This window comes from Pan troglodytes, chromosome 20 (genome assembly GCF_028858775.2).
Source record: "Pan troglodytes isolate AG18354 chromosome 20, NHGRI_mPanTro3-v2.0_pri, whole genome shotgun sequence".
Lineage (NCBI taxonomy): Eukaryota > Metazoa > Chordata > Mammalia > Primates > Hominidae > Pan > Pan troglodytes.
Window position 1 is genome coordinate 21,582,999 of NC_072418.2, and position 18,693 is coordinate 21,601,691.

The window sequence follows — 18,693 nt, forward strand, 5'->3', positions numbered from 1 at the left end:
CCTGCTCTCCAGAGGCAGCTGTGAGGCTTTGGTGAGGTCAGTCCTGTGCCGAATGGGTGCAGCTATAAGGTTTCCTGGCCACCCACCTGGCCACATCTGGGGGTTGTGGCCAGAGTGAAGGGGCCATGAAAGTCCAAACTTGGCCAGACAATGTGGGCTAAGCCCAAGGGGACAGGCAGAGAGACACCAGAGCCAGCTTCCTGGCTGTGTGGCCTGGACCCCCCTCGGACTCCAAGCCTCACCCCTCATCTGCAAGTGGCTTATAACTGCTACATGGATTCAGGGGCACCCAAAAAGACGCAGGGAAAGGGGCCGGCGACATGTTAGGTGCCCAGATACCCACATACCACACACACACAGCCACGCTTAGAAATGTAATCGGGGGATCTAGAAATTCTACACAATGAGAAGCTCAAAAACAGCCCCAAAGCTGCCAACAACCAGAGCCGACTGGGGCCCACCCCAGCCCAGCCCGGCCTGGCCCACCCAGGACTAAGTTGGGACCCCCCAGTCCCTTTCCAGGACGAATGGGTCCAACTATGCCGCCTGCAGCCTGGCCCGCATCCCAGGCCGGAATCGTTCATAGAAAACCAGCCCCGGCTCAGGGCGCAGCCTCAGCCAGGCGGGCCAGACCCTCACGCAGCTCACTCAGCTCAAACAGCCTGACGTCCAGCAGCTGCGCTGCCCGGCCCACCTCAGCCCGCGCCCGCTCCCGCTCCGCCCGTGCCTCCTCCAGGCTGCGCTCCATCGCCCGCAGCTGGTGCTCCAACTCCGCATTGCGGGTCTCCAGGTCCTGCCAGGAAAGGGTGGGCAGGGTTGGGGGCCCCAACAAATCACCAATCCTGCCCTAGACGTCCAGAGTCTGACCACCTTCATGTCCCTCTTCTGCCCAGAGCCATCCTAGGGCGCCCAACACACCAGAAATAAAATGCACACCCCACAGGGGCCTAGCTTCTGCCCTCATTTCTTTTGTTTGTTTGTTTTTGAGAAGGAGTTTCGCTCTTGCCCAGGCTGGAGTGCAATGGCGTGATCTCGGCTCACTACAACCTCCGCCTCCCAGGTTCAAGCAATTCTCCTGCCTCAGCCTCCCAAGTAGCTGGGATTACAGGCATACACCACCACGCCCAGCGATGGCTTACACCTGTAATCCCAGAACTTTGGGAGGCGGAGGCAGGTGGATCCCCTGAGGTCAGGAGTTCAAGACCAGCTTGGCCAACATGGTAAAACTCCATCTCTACTAAAAATACAAAAATTAGCTGGGCATGGTGGTGCACACCTGTAGTCCCAGCTACTCTGGAGGCTGAGGCAGGAGAATCGCTTGAGCTCAGAAGGCGGAGCTTGCAGTGAGCCAAGATCGCGCCACTGCACTCCAGCCTGGGTGACAGAGTGAGACTCCATCTCAAAAAAAAAAAAAAAAAAAAAAAGGCTGGGCGCAGTGGCTTACGCCTGTAATCCCAGCACTTTGGGAGGCCGAGGCGAGTGGATCACGAGGTCAAGAGATCGAGACTATCCTGGCTAACATGGTGAAACCCCGTCTCTACCAAAAAATACAAAAAATTAGCCGGGCATGGTGGCGAGCACCTGTAGTCCCTGCTGCTCGAGAGGCTGAGGCAGGAGAATGGAGTGAACCTGGGAGGTGGAGCTTGCGCCACTGCACTCCAGCCTGGGCAACAGAGTGAGACTCCGTCTCAAAAAAAAAAAAAAGTACCCCCTGAACATTTCTCAGATAAAGCCTTTAGCAAAAGCCAAGCCAAGGCCAGTCGTGGTGACTCACGCCTATAATCCCAGCACTTTGGGAGGCCGAGGGCAGATTGCTCAAGGTCAGGAGTTCGAGACCAGCCTGGCCAACATGAGGAAACCCCATCTCTACTAAAAACACAAAAAATGCCCGGGCACGGTGGCGCATGTCTGTAATCCCAGCAGTTTGGGAGGCCGAGGCGGGCAAATCATGAGATCAGGAGTTGAGACCAGCCTGGCCAACATGGTGAAACCCTGTCTCTACTAAAAATACAAAAAATTAGCTGGGTGTAGTGGCGGGCGCCTGTAATCCCAGCTACTCAGGAGGCTGAGGCAGGAGAATTGCTTGAACCCGGGAGGTGGAGGTTGCAGTGAACTGAGATCATGCCATTGCACTCCAGCCTGGGCAACAGAGCAAGACTCCATCTCAAAGAATTAAAAAAAAAAAAAAAAGCCAAGCCAAGCCAGACCTGGTTCCAATGCAGGCTCTGTGATCTCAGGCTGAGAACAGGAGGAATTGACGGGGTCTGGCATGGGAATACAGCAGGGACTCAAGCATTGCTTGTTGAACCCATAGATGGATATGAAACTGTACCAATAGCCACTGTTCATGCAGCACCTGCTGGGCATCAGGCCTTCCACAGGACTGGGCCTCCCAATATTTTATCATCTTAGGTATTGTCCTGATTGTCTGTTGAGGTGACTGTCACCCACCGTCACCCCACCTCCTGGTGCCCACACACACCTGCACCTTCTGCTGAGTCTCCTCACGCTCGGCAGCCTCCGGGGCCTCACGGGGCCCCCCAGTCTGACTCTTCAGGGTCTGAATCTCCTAGAGGAGAAGAGTTCCCAGGGTCTGTTGCGGGGGTCCTGGCTTTCCCTCAGGAGGTGAGGGAAGGCGAGGCCCGGGAACCACACTTGGCACTCACCTGGTCCTTGGTTTGCACCAGAGCTTCCAGCTGTTCCAGCGACTGGCCCTGGCCCAGCCCCTCCTTCTCGCTGGTGGGGGTCACCTCTGAAGCTGCCTGAGCCTCCAGCTCAGCCACCTGTGGGGCAGGAATAGCAGCCCCTGACACCCCTGCCTGCACTCTCCCTTGCTTGCCCAACCTCTAGGGAATCTGCCTCCTGTCTGGCCACGCCCAGGACCGAGCACCCATCTCCCTTGGTTGGTGCCACCCCCCCCCCTCTGCACAGCTTGGACTTTAGTGTCTGATCACCCTCTGAGGCTGGCATTGTTTCAAACCCATTTTACAGAGCAAGAAACTGAGGCTGGGTCAGTGACCTGCTGAGGTCACACAGCCAGTCCATGAACCCAGGGCAGATGGGAATTGCCGAGGCGCGGTCTCCACAGTTGCCCGGGCCAGGTGGGGGTCTCTCGGAAGGAGGGGTGCCCTCACCCGCTGCCGCAGCCGCTCGGCCTCTGCACGCTGAGCCTCCAGCTGCTGCCTCCACTGGGCTGCGGCGGCGTTGGCCTCTCGCAGGGCGCCTGCCAGCTTGTTGTTGCTGTCCTGCAGTGCGAAAAACTCGGCCTCCCACTGTACCTCGCCCACGGAGCTGCAGGGACACGAGGGTCGGCAGTGGGTGACACGGGGCTGGGGGGCGGAGTCGGGTGATGCTGGGCTAGGGGGCGGGGTGGGATAGCTCTGGGCTTAGGTCAGGGCGAAGGCTGGCGAGGGTGCGGAGTCGGGCGCGAAGTTGGACTAGGGGGCGGGGCAGGGGTGGAGTGGCACTGGGCTGGGGGCGGAGTCAGAGGCAATGCTCGGTTAGGGGGCGGGGCCAGGGTGGGTGGTGCTGGGCTGAGGCGGAGTCACGGGCGATGCTAGGCTAGGGGGCGGGGCCAGAGGAGGGGTGACTCTGGGCTAGGGCACGGAGTCAGGGCCACGCAGGGCTGGGGACGTGGCGACTCTGATTGCTGAGCTTGGGGATGGGGCAGTCCCGCAGAAGCAGGGTCTTGTCGAGGACCGAGTCAAAGAAGGGGGCACGTGGAGTCCGCCCAGTGACACTGTGGGAATGTTGAGGGAGGGATGGGAGGTTGGGGAGAGTCAGCCGATGGGGGCGTGGTCAGGGTGGTTATCCTAAGACCAGAGAGGCATCGACGGGGCGAGGTTAGCAGCGAGAAGAGACAGGGGTGGGGTCAAAACAGAGGGGCGTGGCCAACGCAGGGTAGGGGCGGGGTCGGCTCTGGATGGGGCAGCATTCAGATCCTCATCCCCTTCCCCAGGTCTTGAGTCCACAGTTAGATCCCGCCGTCCGGGCACTCCCTTGGCTTCCGAGAACCGCCTCCTCGTCCCCCACCCCTACCCCCGCCCCTGCCACGCCCCCAAGTCCCGCCCCTCACCCCTCAGACAACATCTTCTTTAGCCGCTCGCGCTCTGTGGGGCCGGGGGCATCAGCGCTCTGGCTGCGGAACAGTTTTTCCTCGCCGGGGCCATTGGCACTGACGAGAGGGCTCGGGGGCACCTATGCACGGGGAAAAGAATAGGTCACGACCCCACATCAGCTGGGATCAAGGCTGATGTGACTGGGGTCGTCACATCAGGGGTCCAATTGACCTATGCACCCTAAGCAGATCCTTCACAGCACAGGATCCAAGTGTGTCCCTCCCCACCTCACCCACCCTCCATGGCTCCCTGTGGCCCCTAGGCTGGGAGTTCCATGCCCACGCCCTCGACCTTGCCTTCCTGGGCTTTCACCACCCCCAGGAGCAAGTCTGATGCAGGTTATTCTAAACCAAGATACTTAGAACCTGTAAGGTAGGGGAGGGGGACAATCGGACAGCTCCCTGCTGTTCCCTTCCCTGCGGCCGAACTTCAACATCCCGTTTAGGATTTCAGCAGGAAGCCCTGCCCAGGCCGAATTCGTGTTTCGTGAGCAACCCCACTGCCTGGACCACTGGCTCTGAGGGTAGACAAGCTGGCGGGTGCCCTGCGAGAGGCCAACGCCACCGCAGCCCAGTGCAGGCAGCAGCTGGAGGCTCATGCTTTTTTTCATCTCTCCAACCCCTGTGCACAGCCCTGGGCCTGGTACACAGCAGGTGCTCAATAAATAATGCTGAATAAATTAATGTGGGAAAACACGCAGGGACAGTTCGTTGTTCTGCCTCACACTTAGCCATTTCTTTCTTTCTTTTTTTCTTTGAGACAGAGTCACACTCTGTCACCCAGGCTGGAGTGCAGTGGCACGATCTCGGCTCACTGTAACCTCCATCTCCTGGGTTCAAGCGATTCTCCTGCCTCAGCCTCCCGAGTAGCTGGGACTACAGGCGCATGCTACCACGCCTGGCTAATTTTTGTATTTCTTAGCAGAGGCGGAGTATCACCATGTTGGCCAGGCTGGTCTCGAACTCCTGGCCTCAAGTGATCCTCCCACCTCAGCCTCCCAAATTGCTGGGATTACAGGCGTGAGCCACCGCACCTGGCCACACTTAGCCATTTCAATTTCTAGTCTTCCATCCTGCCATCTGAGCTGGTTTTGCTACTGGGACCTACTGGGTGTACCCCACCGGCCCCAGGCAAGGTCCAGACCCTCTATGACACGCTCCACACCACTCCTCCGTGGTCCCTGCTGTGGGTCTAACCTTAGGTCGTCTGGAAGCATTGGGTCTTGACGACCAGCAGAGTGCCCCGGTCTCCCAATATCAAGGTCCCCCAATATCAGTTGAGCGCCTGGCTGACTCACAAGTGCCCAGGCAGGCATAGGGGAGTAGGGAGTGCTGACCTGGTGGGAGGCGAGCCCCAGGGCTGGACTGGTGAGCTCCCCGCCATCCTGAGATTTCTCCCTGGCCAGCCTGGCTGCTTCCTTCACTTCCTGGAACTTCTCGGCAAACTAAGGGAGTGGGGAGGAAAAGACAGTAAAACCCCAGCCCATCCTCCCAAACAGGTCACCATCACTCAGTGACAGCCCCGCCACTTTCGAACTGTACCCATCCCCTTATCACACACCTTGGAAGAAGGAGAGAAAGTTTGAAAAATGATGTACCATGGTGGGTGGGCAGGTGGCATCAGATCACAGAGGTGGCATTTAAATACATTGGGCCACACTGAGAAAGGGAAAGGAATTCCCATTTCCTCTTTTTAGGAAAGGGTCTCACTTTGTCACCCAGGCTGCAGTGCAGTGGCATGATCTCGGCTCACTGCAGCCTTGACCTCCCTGGCTCAAGTGACCCTTCCACCTTACCCCTCCACCAAGGAGCTGGGACTACAGGTGTGTGCCATCATGCCTGGCTAATTTTTTCTAGAGACGGGGTCTAGCCATGTTCCCCAGAATGGCCCTTTTCCTGTTGTTTTTTTTGTTGTTGTTTGTTTTTTTGTTTTGAGATGGAGTCTTGCTCTGTTGCCCAGGCTGGAGTGCAGTGACATGATCTTGGCTCACTGCAGCCTCTGCTTCAGCCTCATGAGTAGCTGAGATTACAGGCATGCACCAGCATGCCTGGCTAATTTTCATATTTTTAGTAGAGATGTGGTTTCACCATGTTGGCCAGGCTGATCTTAAATTCCCGGCTTGAAGTGATCCGCCTGCCTCAGCCTCCCAAAGTGGTGGGATTACAGGTACAGCACCCAGCCTTTTTTTTTTTTTTTTTTTTTTTTTTGAGCGGGGGTACAGAATCTCGCTTTGTCACCCTGGCTGGAGTGCAGTGGCACCATCTCAGCTCACTGAAACCTCTGCCTCCCAGGTTCAAGCGAGTCTTCTGCCTCAACCTCCCGAGTAGCTAGGACTACAGGCCCGCGCCACCACGCCCAGCTAATTTTTGTATTTAGTACAGATGGGGTTTCACCATATTGGCCATGCCGGTCTCAAACTCCTGACCCCATGATCCACCCACCTCGGCCTCCCAAAGTGTGAGAATGACAGGTATGAGCCAACACGTGGGGTCCCTTTTAATCTTTATCAGGGCTATTTATCAGTACTTGGGAGGCTGAGGCAGGAGAATTGCTTGAGCCCAGGAGGTGGAGGTTGCAGTGAGCCGAGATTGTGCCATTGCACTCCAGCTTGGGTGACAGAGCAAAACTCTGTCTCAAAATAAATAAATAAGGCCATGTGTGGTGGCTCACGCTTGTAATCCCAGCACTTTGGGAGGTCGAGGCAGGTAGATCATGAGGTCAGGAGTTCAAGAGAGCCTCAGGTGGGTGCTAATCTGTCTTTAACACCTGTTATTATTCCTTTATAACAAAGAGATTAGGTCTCAGGCTCTGAGAGACATCAGAAGTCAATGAGAAAGTAATCATCTCATTCTTGATTTTGTTGTATTAAATGTTTACATGTTCACATTTACCACCTATTTATGACAAAGCAATACCAGTTTTCCAGTTAGGATAGGATATGTTTCCCCCCACCACCCCGGTTTCAAAATAAATTTCCTTAGTTTAAAAATAATTTTTTAGGCCGGGTGCGGTGGCTCACACCTGTAATCCCAGCACTTTGGGAGACCGAGGCGGGCGGATCATTTGAGGTCAGGAGTTCAAAACCAGCCTGGCCAACGTTGTGAAACCCCATCTCTACTAAAAACACAAAAATTAGCCAGGCATGGTGGTGGGCGCCTGTAATCCTAGTAGTTGGGAGGCTGAGGCAGGAGAATTGCTTGAGCCCAGGAGGTGGAGGTTGCAGTGAGCCGAGATTGTGCCATTGCACTCCAGCCTGGGTGACAGAGCAAAACTCTGTCTCAAAATAAATAAATAAGGCCATGTGTGGTGGCTCACGCTTGTAATCCCAGCACTTTGGGAGGCCGAGGCAGGTGGATCATGAGGTCAGGAATTCAAGAGCAGGCTGACCAACATGGTGAAACGCCGTCTCTACTAAAAATACAAAATCAGCCAGGCATGGTGGCACATGACTGTAATCCCAGCTACTTGGGAGGCTGAGGAAAGAGAATTGCTTGAACCGGGAAGGCGGAAGTTGCGGTGAGCCAAGATCGCACCATTGCACTCCAGCCTGGGGGACAAGAGCGAAACACTGTCTCAAAAAAAAAAATAAATAAATAAATGATTTTTTAGGCTGGGTGCAGTGGCTCACACCTGTAATCCCATCACTTTGGGAGCCTGAGGCAGGCAGATTACCTGAAGTCAGGAGTTTGAGACCGGCCTGGCCAACATAATGAAACCCTGTCTCTGCTAAGAATACAAAAATTAAAAAAACAAAAATTTTGTAAAAATACAAAAATTAGACAGGTGTGGTGTGTCTGTAATCCCAGCTACTTGGGAAGCTGAGGCAGGAGAATTGCTTGAACCTGGAGAGAAGAGGTTGCAGTGAGCCGAGATCGGGCCACTGCACTCCAGCCTGGCAACAGAGCTAGACTCTGTCTCCAAAAAAAAAAAAAAAAGACCTAAATTAGAAAGGTTAATTGTTGGGGCCGGGCACAGTGACTCACGCCTGTAATCCCAGCACTTTGGGAGGCCAAGGTGGGTGGATCACGAGGTCAGGAGATCGAGACCATCCTGGCTAACACGGTGAAACCCCGTCTCTACTAAAAATACAAAAAAAATTAGCCGGGCATGGTGGCAGGCACCTGTAGTCCCAGCTACTAGGGAGGCTGAGGCAGAAGAATGGTGTGAACCTGGGAAGCGGAGCTTGCAGTGAGCCAAGATAGCACCACTGCACTCCAGCCTGGGCGACAGAGCGAGACTCCGTCTCAAAAAAAAAAAAATTGGTAAATTGTCTGGGTGCAGTGGCTCAAGGTTGTAATCCCAGCACTTTGGGAGGCCAAAGTGAGAGGCTCGCTTGAGGCCAGGAGTCAAGAACAGCCTGGACAACATAGTGAGATCCTATCTCTACAAAAAAATAAGAATAAAGATATTAGCTAGGCATGGTGGCATACGCCTATAGTCTCAGCTAGTCAGGAGGCTGAGGTGGGAGGATCCCTTGTGCCCAGGAGTTTGAGGCTGCAGTGAGCCATGATTGCACTGCTTCACTCCAGCCTGGACAGCAGAGCAAGATCTTGTTAAAAAAAAAAAAAAAAGAAGAAGGGAGTGAGGGAGGGAAAAAAAAAAAAGAAAGGTAAATTCTAAACCTTCTAGAAGAAAACAAAGAAAGCCTGGTGTGGTAGCTCGTGCCTGTAATCCCAGCACTTTGGGAGGCCGAGGCAGGTGGATCATCTGAGGTCAGGAGTTCAAGACCAGCCTGGCCAACAAAATCCCATCTCCACTAAAAATACAAAAATTAGCTGGGCGAGGTGGTGGGCACCTGTAATCCCAGCTACTCCAGAGGCTGAGGCAGGAGAATCACTTGAACCCGGGAGGTGGAGGTTGCAGTGAGCCGAGATGGTGCCACTGCACTCCAGCCTGGGGGACAGAGCAAGGCATTATCTCCAAAAAAAAAAAAAAAAAAAAAAGAAGAAGAAGATCTTCGTGAAAGCACTCATCATCAACAAAACCATGGATAAAGATAATAATGGAAGTACAGAGACGGCACAGGGTGCAGGGAGGTGAGGATGAAGGTATTGCTGGGGCATGTGGGAAAGTGCCCAGCCCAGCCCAGCCACCCATTTGATGTCCCAAAGAGGAGCAGGGTGTGTCCAAAATTAGAGCTACAGGCAGTAGAACTAGGACTCAAGAGCAGGTACAGTGGCTCATGCCTGTAATTGCAGCACTTTGGGAGGCCGAGGCAGGCAGATCATTTCAGGTCAGGAGTTCGAGACCAGCCTGGCCAACATGGTGAAACCCTGTCTCTAATAAAATACAAAAAATTAGCTGGGCGTGGTGGTGGACTCCTGTAGTCCCAGCTACTCAGGAGGCTGAGGCAGGAGAATCGCTTGAACCCGGGAGGCGGAGGTTGCAGTGAGCCAAGATCACTGCAGCCCATCTCAAAAAAACAAACAAACAGAAAAATGAACTAGGAATCAAACCGGGGAAGCTTAAAGGGGCTTCAGTCTCAACTCATCCTACAATCCCATCCTACAGATGGGAAGATAGAGGACCTGCCCAAGATCCCAGAGTGAGCCCAGGAGAAGACTTGGGCCCAGTCTCATCTGTTCCCTCCACTCTCCCCCTCACCCGGCCCACCTGTGTCAGATGCTGTTCAGAGGCAAAGCCCAGGCCGTAGACTGTGTTGGCGCGACTGTCGGCCCACTGCCCGAACTTCTGGGAAGTTTTGGTGAAGGTCATGTTGGGAGTGACAGTGCTGTTGATGATGGCCTAGGGTCGGGGAACAAAGTTCAAGGTAGATGGGACAGATACTAACAAACATGAAACCCCCCAGGTATTACCTTGTATTAGGGTCTTGAAGGTCTTTACTCTGAACCATTTCAGGAGATAGAGACTAGGGCCTGGGAAGGCTTAGGGTTTCCTGTCCCTTGGGCACACAGCAAGCCAGCCACCAGACCCAGGGTTGTCACCAGGACTCCTGGTGCCTCTGCCCCACGCAGACCCCACCCTGACCTTGGCACCTCCGATGCTGATGATGCGGTACACATTGCGGGTGGCATCGTAGAAATAGGAGACAGTGAGTGCGTGCTTGCCCGCCGGGATCCAGTTTCGCTTGGTGGCTGGGTCAATTTGGAACACGTGCGCCCGTGTGCTGAAGATTGGCTGCTCCCTGCGTGGTGAGAGGGTGTTTGGTGGGGGCCAGGCACCCCCACTTAGAAAGCTCAGGGCCAGGCTGGGGGAGGTGGGAGCTCACCTGGCTGTGGACATTGGTCAGGCTGGGATGGGCAGGCTCTAGGGGGCAGCCAGAGAGGTGGCAGGAGCACTGGTTTGGCCCCTAGGGAGAGAGGAGGGACTATGAGTGTCCCTCAGGCCAGGCTGAGGGAGGCCAAGCAGGTTCCATCTCAGGACCCATCACCAGGTGTGCCCGTCATGGAACTTTCAATCAAAAAGGCAGGAGAGGCCCAAAGTACAACTGGTGCTTTGGGAGGCTGAGTCAGGAGGATCCTTTGAGCCCAGGAGTTCGAGACCATCCTGAGCAACATGGCGAGACCCCATCTCTACCAAAAATTTAAACAATTAGCTGGGTGTGGTGGCATGTGCCTGTGGTCCCAGCTACTGGGGAGGCTGAGGTGGGAGGATCACTTGAGCCCAGGAGGTCAAGGCTGCATTGCAGTGAGCTATGGTCAGGCCACTGCACTCCAGCCTGGACAAGAGAGTGAGACCCTGTCTCAAAAAAGAAAGAAATTATAAAAAGAAACAAAAAGGCAAGATAATTATTATAGATAACTCAGAGCAAGCGGACCCCATCTTTCTTTGTCTAGGGGAAGCCCCCACAACACCCTGTACAGGAGATGGCCCTCTGAGAGGAGCCTGGTGGCCGCTGACATCCAGATGTAAATTTCTCATTGTCCTGGTTATTGCACCCCCGTGAAGTCCCCTCCATCCCGGGCTGAGCTGTGGAGGCCAAATCTCTGCTGAGTTCTTTCCACCACATTCACCCATGACTGGCCAGAGCGGGGCTCTCCATCAAAAAATGGGGCGTTGAGAGGTGTGTAGTACCAGGAGACCAGTTCCCCACTACACCCTGCAGAGGGACCCCACCCCCAGCAGCTCCCACCCTAGGGCAGAGGCACACCTTGAAGTCCAGAGTCCAAATCCGCAGGGAGCCCCCAGCCAAGTTAAAAAGACAAGATGTAGACAAACAGCCAATCCCAATGCCCACCATGAGGGCAGAGCAGAATCCACACTGGGAGACCAGGGCTCCCCAACCTCCCCATTGGGCCATTCAGCAATCCCGAATCTGCAGGGGACCAAGGAGGAGTTTGGAGGAGGGGGAAGACAGGTGGGGGAGGGGAGGCCCTGGCCCAGCGGCCTCTGTGGTCAAAGGGGGGATGCCCCCCCCCATCCTGTCCTGGGCAGCTGCTGTCCTGGTCACAGGGTCTGAAACCGGAGCCCCTGAGTGGGGGTGGGGCGGCAGCTCCGGCCTGGACTGGGGGCGGGTCCTGCGCCGGGTGGGAGTTGGGGAACACAGGGGTCCCCGGAACCCAGGCCCTTCCGGTCCGGCAGCTCCTGCTGCGACTTGCAGCGTTTGGGGAAAGTTACTCACCAACTAGTCATGCGCCTCGGATGCCGCCGGCCACGGGGCTCCCGGAGGGGGGTCCGACACCGCCCGGTGCCCGGGATCCCCAATCTGGCCGGTGGATGAGGCCCCATCCCATGCACCCCAGTGCGGGGGATGGGGGGGTTAATATTAATTCAGGATCCCATCCCCACCCGAGGCAGGACACCCAGTGCACGCCCCAACTCCGGGACGCGCGCTCTGACCCTGGAACTTCCGAGATTCCCGCGACGCCCCCTGTCTCTGGGTCCAGAACTTCGGGGGACACCTCTTCTGCCTCCTCCAACCCCAGGTCGGTAACTCCGGGGACTCCCTTCGTGCCTCCTCCTCTAACTGGGTCCGGGACCCCGGTCCTCCGCGCTGTCCTAGACTCCTAAACTTCGAGGACCCCCTGCCACCCCTCCAGTCCCTGGGTCCGGGACGTCCGGACCCCTCCCACCCCAGTACCCTACCCCAGGTCCGCAGCTTTGGGGACCTCTTCGCAGCCTCCTCCAACGCCGGGTCCAGAACTTTGGGAACCTCCCACGCAGTCCCCTCTCAGACCCTGAATCCAGAACTTCGGGACCCCCGCGCTCCCTCCAGCCCTGGAACTTGGGGACCCCTCGCGCCGCTCCCAGTCCCGTGTCCGGAACTTCTGGGGAACCCCCACGCCCTCCCCTTGGCCCTGGGACTTCGAGGCCCCCGCGCTCCCGGCGCAGGCTCGGCAGGCCGGGCTCACCCTGCCAGGTCGGCGCCCCGCGAGTGTCCAGGCGCGAGTCGGGTGCGGCCCCCGCGGCGCTGACTCCGCGCTGCCGGGCGCCCCGCTCGCTCCCTGGCTCCCGGGCCCGCGCCCTCCGCGCCGCCCTCCGCGCCGCCCGTGCCTTTGTCTGCGCCGCCGCCGCCGCCGCCCGCGCCGCCTCCGGTCCCATCGCGGCCGGTCCCGACGCGGCCGCCGCCCGCCCCGCCTCCCCGGGCCGCCAAGGCCGCCCCGCTGCGCCCCCTGCCGGCTTTTTGCACCGGGAGGGGGGAGGGGGGAGGGGATAAGGGGGAGGGGTGGGGGCCGGGACTGGGGAAGGGACGGAGGATTGAGGGAGGGGGCTAGGGGCGGTGGAGGGGGAGTGGGGGGGGGTTGCGTGGGGTCGGGTTGGGAGCAGAGGGTGGGGACAGAGAGACAGACGGAGAGGGACATCTGGGATGAGAAAGAGACCCAGAAACAGAGACACGGGGGAGACAGGGGGAGAGATAGGAAGCAGATGGAGAGAGTTGCACGGACAGCGATGTGACCTCACCCTCCTGTCACCTTCTCAGGAGACAGCTGCCTCTGTCCCCACTACCTGAGGTCATAACTTTGGGCCTGTGAGGGAGGTCAGGTCCCTCCCGGGCTGACATGGGTGGCCCAGTGAGGTTGGGGAGGGGGCAGTGGGTCTCAGGGTCTGCATACAGTAAGTGCTCAATGGGTGTTGCCAGGAAACGGAAGAGATCAACTTCGGGAGGGAACGGGAAGCAAGACAAAGAGAGAGAAGCCTCTGTTCTCCTGCCCGTCCCATCCCTAAGCAGGGACGTCTGTCCACCTCTGTCCCTCCCAAGACGATGGTAAAAATGCCCACAATGGTTGGATTAAGGTTATCTTTGCTGTTGTTTGAGGGTTCCAAAATCCAAAGGCTGAGGGAATGTCTCCAACGCATGGTTGCATCCCCTCAGCCTCCACTGGCCTGCGTTTGTCACCTCTGGTCACAGGGAGCACCCCCTTCCCACACTTGCCAGGAGAGCGTCCTTCCGGAGTTGAACTAGGATCCACCTCCCCAGCCCCAAGCCCATGTGTCCCACTTGTCAATCCTGGTGCCGCCCCCTCTCTGGCACGGTGTGGTGCCGTTGGTTCTCCAAAATCACACGGTGTGGTGCCGTTGGTTCGTTTGTGGACAGAGGTCCTGCAACTCCCTGGAACCAAGGCCTGTGGCGCCCTAAAGCTCTGATCTTACATTTGAGTTTTTCTTTTCTTTTCTTTTCTTTTCTTTTTTTTGAGACAAAGTCTCACTCTGTTGCCCAGGCTGGAGTGCAGTGGCACAATCTCGGCTTACTGCAGCCTCTGCCTCCCAGATTCAAGCGATTCTCCTGCCTCAGCCTCCCGAGTAGTTGGGACTACAGGTGCATGCCACCACACCTGGCTGATTTTTGTATTTTTAGTAGAGATGGGGTTTCACCATGTTGGCCAGTCTGGTCTCGAACTCCTGACCTCAAGTGATCTGCCGCCCTCGGCTTCCCAAAGTCCTGGGATTACAGACGTGAGCCACCACACCTGGCCGACACTTGAGTGTTTTGACAACTTCAGAGAGGCTTTTGCTTTTCATCTCCAAGACCTCTGCTCCTGTCTCCTTTCCCTGTTCCTTTATTTCTGTTTCCTTCTAAGAAGAATAGTATATCTGAGCTGGCAGTTACATTACATTCAAATTACCTTTAGGTGAATTCCAGGTCAGGTTGTTTTTGGAGATTGACTCCTGCGCCAAGATCTGAGTCTTCCCCCATCCAGGCCTTTGCCCAAACCGTTCCTTCCACCTGGAATGCCCTCTCTGCAGGCATCTCTTCTGCCTTGTCCTTCCAGGCTCAGCGCCACCACCCTGTCTCCTCCTCCAGGAAGCCTCTCTGACTACCCTGGCCTTGGAAGGGATCTTGCCCTCCCCTGTCCCAATCCCTATGACTCTTTTTTTTTCTTTTTTAAAGTTTATTTTTAGAGACGAGGTCTCACTATGTTGCCCAGGCTGGTCTCAAACTCCTAAGCTCAAGTGATCCTCCCGCCTCGGCCTCCCAAAGTGCTGGGATGACAGGCGTGAGCCCAGACCCTTTCTGTGACTCTTATGTTACCTGTTTATTACATGACCAGGTCTGGGTGCTTCTCTAGGGCTGGCCCATCCATCCTGAAGCCCCAGTCTGACCCAGCACAAGAGCGACTGTTCATCCCACAGGGGAAACTGAGGCACAGACTCGGTTTCCCTGGCTGCTTCTAACTTCATGAGGCATCTGCACAAGGGAAGGATTTGGCTCTGTTCTCAGGCTGGAAGCCACGAAATGCTTGAACATTGTGGGGAGCAAAGAAAATACCGTCTGTTCTGTGCAAAAAATGACTTTTCCTTATTACCAACAAAATAATGGAAAAAAAAAAAAGTATCTGGGAAAGGTGCTGGCATGGCCAAGGCTTCTGGAAGCTGCTTAGAGTTTGCCAAGTGCACAACTGGGGCCCTGTGGCTATTCTACAGGGGTGGCTGGGCGAGGGGCCCAGGCAGACTTTGCCCTTTGTGTGGGCAGAAAGCAACAGTTAAAGAGACAGTGAAGGGTTGAGTTGCTTTCCTGAACACCCTGTCCGGTCTCTGGGAGGGGTTGGGACAGGGCTGGCCTTGAGCAGCCCCAACCTGAAGCTGGACTAGCCAAGTCTACACTGAGGCACTGGCTTCCTCAGTGTGGGCCTCAGTTTTCTTACCTGGAAAATGGGCCAGTGCTTGCAGGGCTTCTAGTAGAGGGAGAAACATGAAGGATTTAGTCAATATCAGCAGCTGTCCTCTGGGGTGCCTGCCATTAGGTTCGTGGGCAAAGGCCCTGCCACTCTTTGCTGCAGCTGGGAAAACAGAGTCTGTGTCTCAGTTTCCCTGCTGGGATGAATAGTCACTCTTATGCTGGGTCAGACTGAGGCTTCAGGATGGATGGGCCAGCCCTAGAGGAGCACCTAGACCTGGTCATATAATAAACAGGTAACATAAGAGTCACAGAAAGGGGCTGGGCTCATGCCTGTCATCCCAGCACTTTGAGAGGCCGAGGCTGGAGGATCGCTTGAGCTCAGGAGTTCGAGACCAGCCTGGGCAACATAGTGAGACCTCGTCTCTAACGAGGGCTGCCCTGAGCTGCTGCCCCCACCCCAGTCTGGGCCCTCTTCTTCCTAGGTCTGGAGGCCTCTCTTCTAAAGAACTGGGCTGGGTGCAGTGGCTCATGCCTGTAATCCTAGCATGTTGAGAGGCTGAGGCAGGCAGATCACCTGAGGTCAGGAGTTTGGGACCAGCCTGGTCAAAACATGGTGAAACCCCGTCTCTACTGAAAATACAAAAATTAGCCGGGCGTGATGGTGCACACCTGTAATCCCAGCTACTCGGGAGGCTGAGGCAGGAGAATTGCTTGAACTCAGGAGGCAGAGGTTGCAGTGAACTGAGATCAGGTGACTGTACTCCAGCCTGGGTGACAGAGGGAGACTCTGTCTCAAAAACAAAAACAAAAAAGGGTGGGGGGGAGGGAGGAAGGAAGGAAGGAACAGACTTGAGATGTCCTTGCAGGGCAGGCAGAGGCCACCACCCCAAGGTGTCTGACTAGGAAAGCAACTTTCCTTTGGGGCTGAAAAATGGTGTGGGAGAATGAGCTTCCCACCTTAAAGGGGAAACCAAGCGGGAGCCTGAACAGCTCATTCAGCACTAAGAAAACTGCATTTGCAGAATGGCTTTTATGGCTCAGGCTCTGGTCTCTGCCTAGTTAGATCTGACCTAGCCTTTGGAGTGAGGCTAAACAGTCTCTCCTCTCCAGAGACTTTCTGTGCCACCAGAGCAGGGACAGTCCACCTGCTCTTCCCAAAAGCTGGGTGCCCACCTCCCAGTGAAGGTCTTGGTGACTACTTCAGGTCTGTTTATTGTTTATGGCATGATTTGGTTACTGTTCACCTCTTACATGGATTTGTCCCTGCACCTAGAACAAGCCTGACCTGTGACAGCTTTCTTTTTTTTTGGAGATGGAGTCTCACTCTGTCGCCAGGCTGGAGTGCAGTGGCACAATCTCGGCTCACTGCAACCTTCAATTCCTGGGTTCAAGCTATTCTTCTGCCTCAGCCTCCCGAGTAGCTGGGATTACAGGCACTCGCCACCACACCCAGCTAATTTTTGTATTTTTTTTTTAGTAGAGACAGGATTTCACCATGTTGGCCAGGATGGTCTCAATCTCCTGACTTCGTGATCCTCCCGCCTTGGCCTCCCAAAGTGCTGGGATTACAGACGTGAGCCACCGCCCTTGGCCCCTGTGACAGCTTTCTATGAGCACTCTCAGGAGTAGGAGATCCCCAGGTTCCAGCTTTCGACTTGGTGGCTTTCGGAATCACGTGAGCCAGGGAGTGAATCCCAGCCCTGCTGCTTACCAGCAGTGCCACCCTGAAGAAGTCACTTTCCCTTCTTTGTGCCCCAGGTTCCCCATCCATAAAATGGGCATATGAATGGTGTTCACTTCTGAGGTTTACTGTAGGGATCCAATGAGTTCTTTCTTTTTCTTTTCTTTTTTTCTTTTGAGACAGAATCTTGCTCTGTCACCCAGGCTGGAGTGCAGTGGCGCAATCTCTGTTTGCTGCAATCTCTGCCTTCCAGGTTCAAGCGATTCTTCTGCCTCGGCCTCCCTAGTAGCTGGGATTACAGGTGCACGCCACCACACCCAGCTAAATTTTTGTGTTTTTAGTAGAGACAGGGGTTTCACCATGTTGGCCAGGCTGGTCTCCAACTCCTGGACTCAAGTGATCCACCCGCCTTGGCCTCCCAAACTATTGGGATTACAGATGTGAGCCACCACGCCAACCCTTTTTCTTTTTTTTCTTTTCTTTTCTGTTTTTTTTTTTTTTTTGAGACAGGGCCTCACTCTGTTGCCCAGGCTGTAGTGCAGTGGCTCAATCATGGCTCACTGCAGCCTCAACTTTCTGGGTTCAAGCAATCCTCCCACCTCAGACTCCTGAGTGGCTGAGACTACAGGAGCACACCACTATGCCTGACTAATTTTTGTATTTTTTGTAGAGATGGGGTGTCACTATGTTGCCCAGGCTGGTCTCCAACTCCTGGACTCAAGAGATCTGCCTGCCTCAGCCTCTCAAAGGGCTGGGATAACAGATGTAAGCCACTGCATCTGGCCTCCAATGAGTTGTTATGTGAAGAGAACGTGATTGTAGGTGCTTAATAAATGCTTGCTATTACAAACATCATATTTATTTTTGGTATGTGGTTTTGATCCTGAACCAACCTCTTACTCTTTTCTTTTTCAGAAGTTAGAGGACTCCAACCAGGCCTGAACTCTCAAGGACAGAAATGGGTCCAACCTGGCATGACATCCTCTAAATCTTTAGCTCCCAGCCTCTCAGGTGCCCCCTCCAGCTACCTCCCTCTTCCTTCTCTTCATTCCCCAAGCCATAGCTGGTTGGGCCAACCTCCAGACATTAGCCTCTTTGCAAACTCCTATTCATCCCTCAAAGCCTCACCTTCAATGCTCTCCTCCCCAAGAAGCTCTCTCCTCTACCTCTAGACCTTTTCCAGCCCTCTTCCCTCTTTCCGGCCCAGCCCTGACTCCTGGGAGTGTCTGTGTGCAGCTTTGACTCCCCCAGCCTGAGTGTCCCTCAAGGGCTGAGACCAGGGCCCATGTTTCCCTAGAGTTTGTCATCTTCCAGCATAGTGTGGACGCATGGGGGTCAGGCAAAGGGGGAGTTTGATGACTCAGTACTATTGGTGATTTTGCATCACTTGAAGGAGACCCTGCCTTAAATTCAGAACTTGACTTCTGCCCACGGCTAAAGTTAATTCATTCAACAACCCCCCATGAAGCAATGGAGCCAGGCTCCCTCAGGCCCAGGCAAGAAAGGGTCGTGGAGTTGGGGTCGCCAGCACTGGTTTATGGATTTGAGGACCTAGGACCAGAGTGAGTTGGGGATGGGAGGAGGCAGTGCTTGAGGCCCCTCTGAGCAGCAAACCTGGACCCGAGGTTCAGTTCCCGCAGACCTAATTACCCTAATTTGCCACATGCACTAATTACCTCCTGGGTGCCAGGTGGCTGGGCGGGGCTGCCCCAATTTCCGGAGGTAGGTCGGGGCCCGATTATTTTTGGCTGTGGTGTCCTTGAAGCCTCCGCCATCAGCAGCACTTGAAGGGCAGAAAGTGGGGCGGAGAAATTGAGGCCACATCAGGGGAGGCACTGCGGGAATTGGGGGTCGGCTGGCCTTGGAGCTCCCTG

At 55.4% G+C, this 18,693-nt stretch overlaps 1 protein-coding gene and 1 long non-coding RNA gene across 7 annotated transcripts; one reads left to right on the forward strand and one right to left on the reverse strand.

Annotated features, from left to right (window-relative positions):
* Positions 1-361: 361 nt before the first annotated feature.
* On the reverse strand, positions 362-12,641 carry HOMER3 (homer scaffold protein 3). Of its 5 annotated transcripts, none has more exons than XM_016935548.3 (10): positions 12,573-12,641; positions 10,348-10,428; positions 10,107-10,263; positions 9,732-9,863; positions 5,455-5,562; positions 4,076-4,197; positions 3,135-3,291; positions 2,667-2,783; positions 2,483-2,569; positions 362-793 (listed from the first exon to the last, which is right to left on the reverse strand). In XM_016935548.3, the coding sequence occupies exons 2-10, from the start codon at positions 10,359-10,361 to the stop codon at positions 602-604; spliced, it is 1,086 nt and encodes a 361-aa protein (XP_016791037.1). In that variant the 5' UTR covers positions 10,362-10,428; positions 12,573-12,641; the 3' UTR covers positions 362-601. The 5 variants fall into 5 exon arrangements, with proteins under 5 accessions (XP_016791037.1, XP_016791035.1, XP_016791038.1 ...); XM_016935546.2 differs by having other exon boundaries at positions 12,431-12,594; XM_016935549.4 differs by lacking the exon at positions 12,573-12,641 and adding an exon at positions 12,165-12,278.
* LOC104003296 (uncharacterized) lies at positions 11,776-18,240 on the forward strand. Of its 2 annotated transcripts, none has more exons than XR_008540970.2 (3): positions 11,776-12,004; positions 17,490-17,641; positions 17,735-18,240. It is a non-coding gene; the product is annotated as an uncharacterized LOC104003296 (long non-coding RNA). The 2 variants fall into 2 exon arrangements; XR_675859.4 differs by having other exon boundaries at positions 17,490-17,637.
* The last annotated feature ends 453 nt before the right edge of the window (positions 18,241-18,693 follow it).

Coding starts and splice junctions, on each gene's coding strand:
- HOMER3 (XM_016935548.3), bottom strand. Junction 9,864..10,106: donor TCAGCATCGGAGGTGCCAAG/GTCAGGGTGGGG, acceptor CCCCGACCCTAG/GCCATCATCAACAGCACTGT. Junction 2,784..3,134: donor CCGAGCGGCTGCGGCAGCGG/GTGAGGGCACCC, acceptor CCTGCCCCACAG/GTGGCTGAGCTGGAGGCTCA.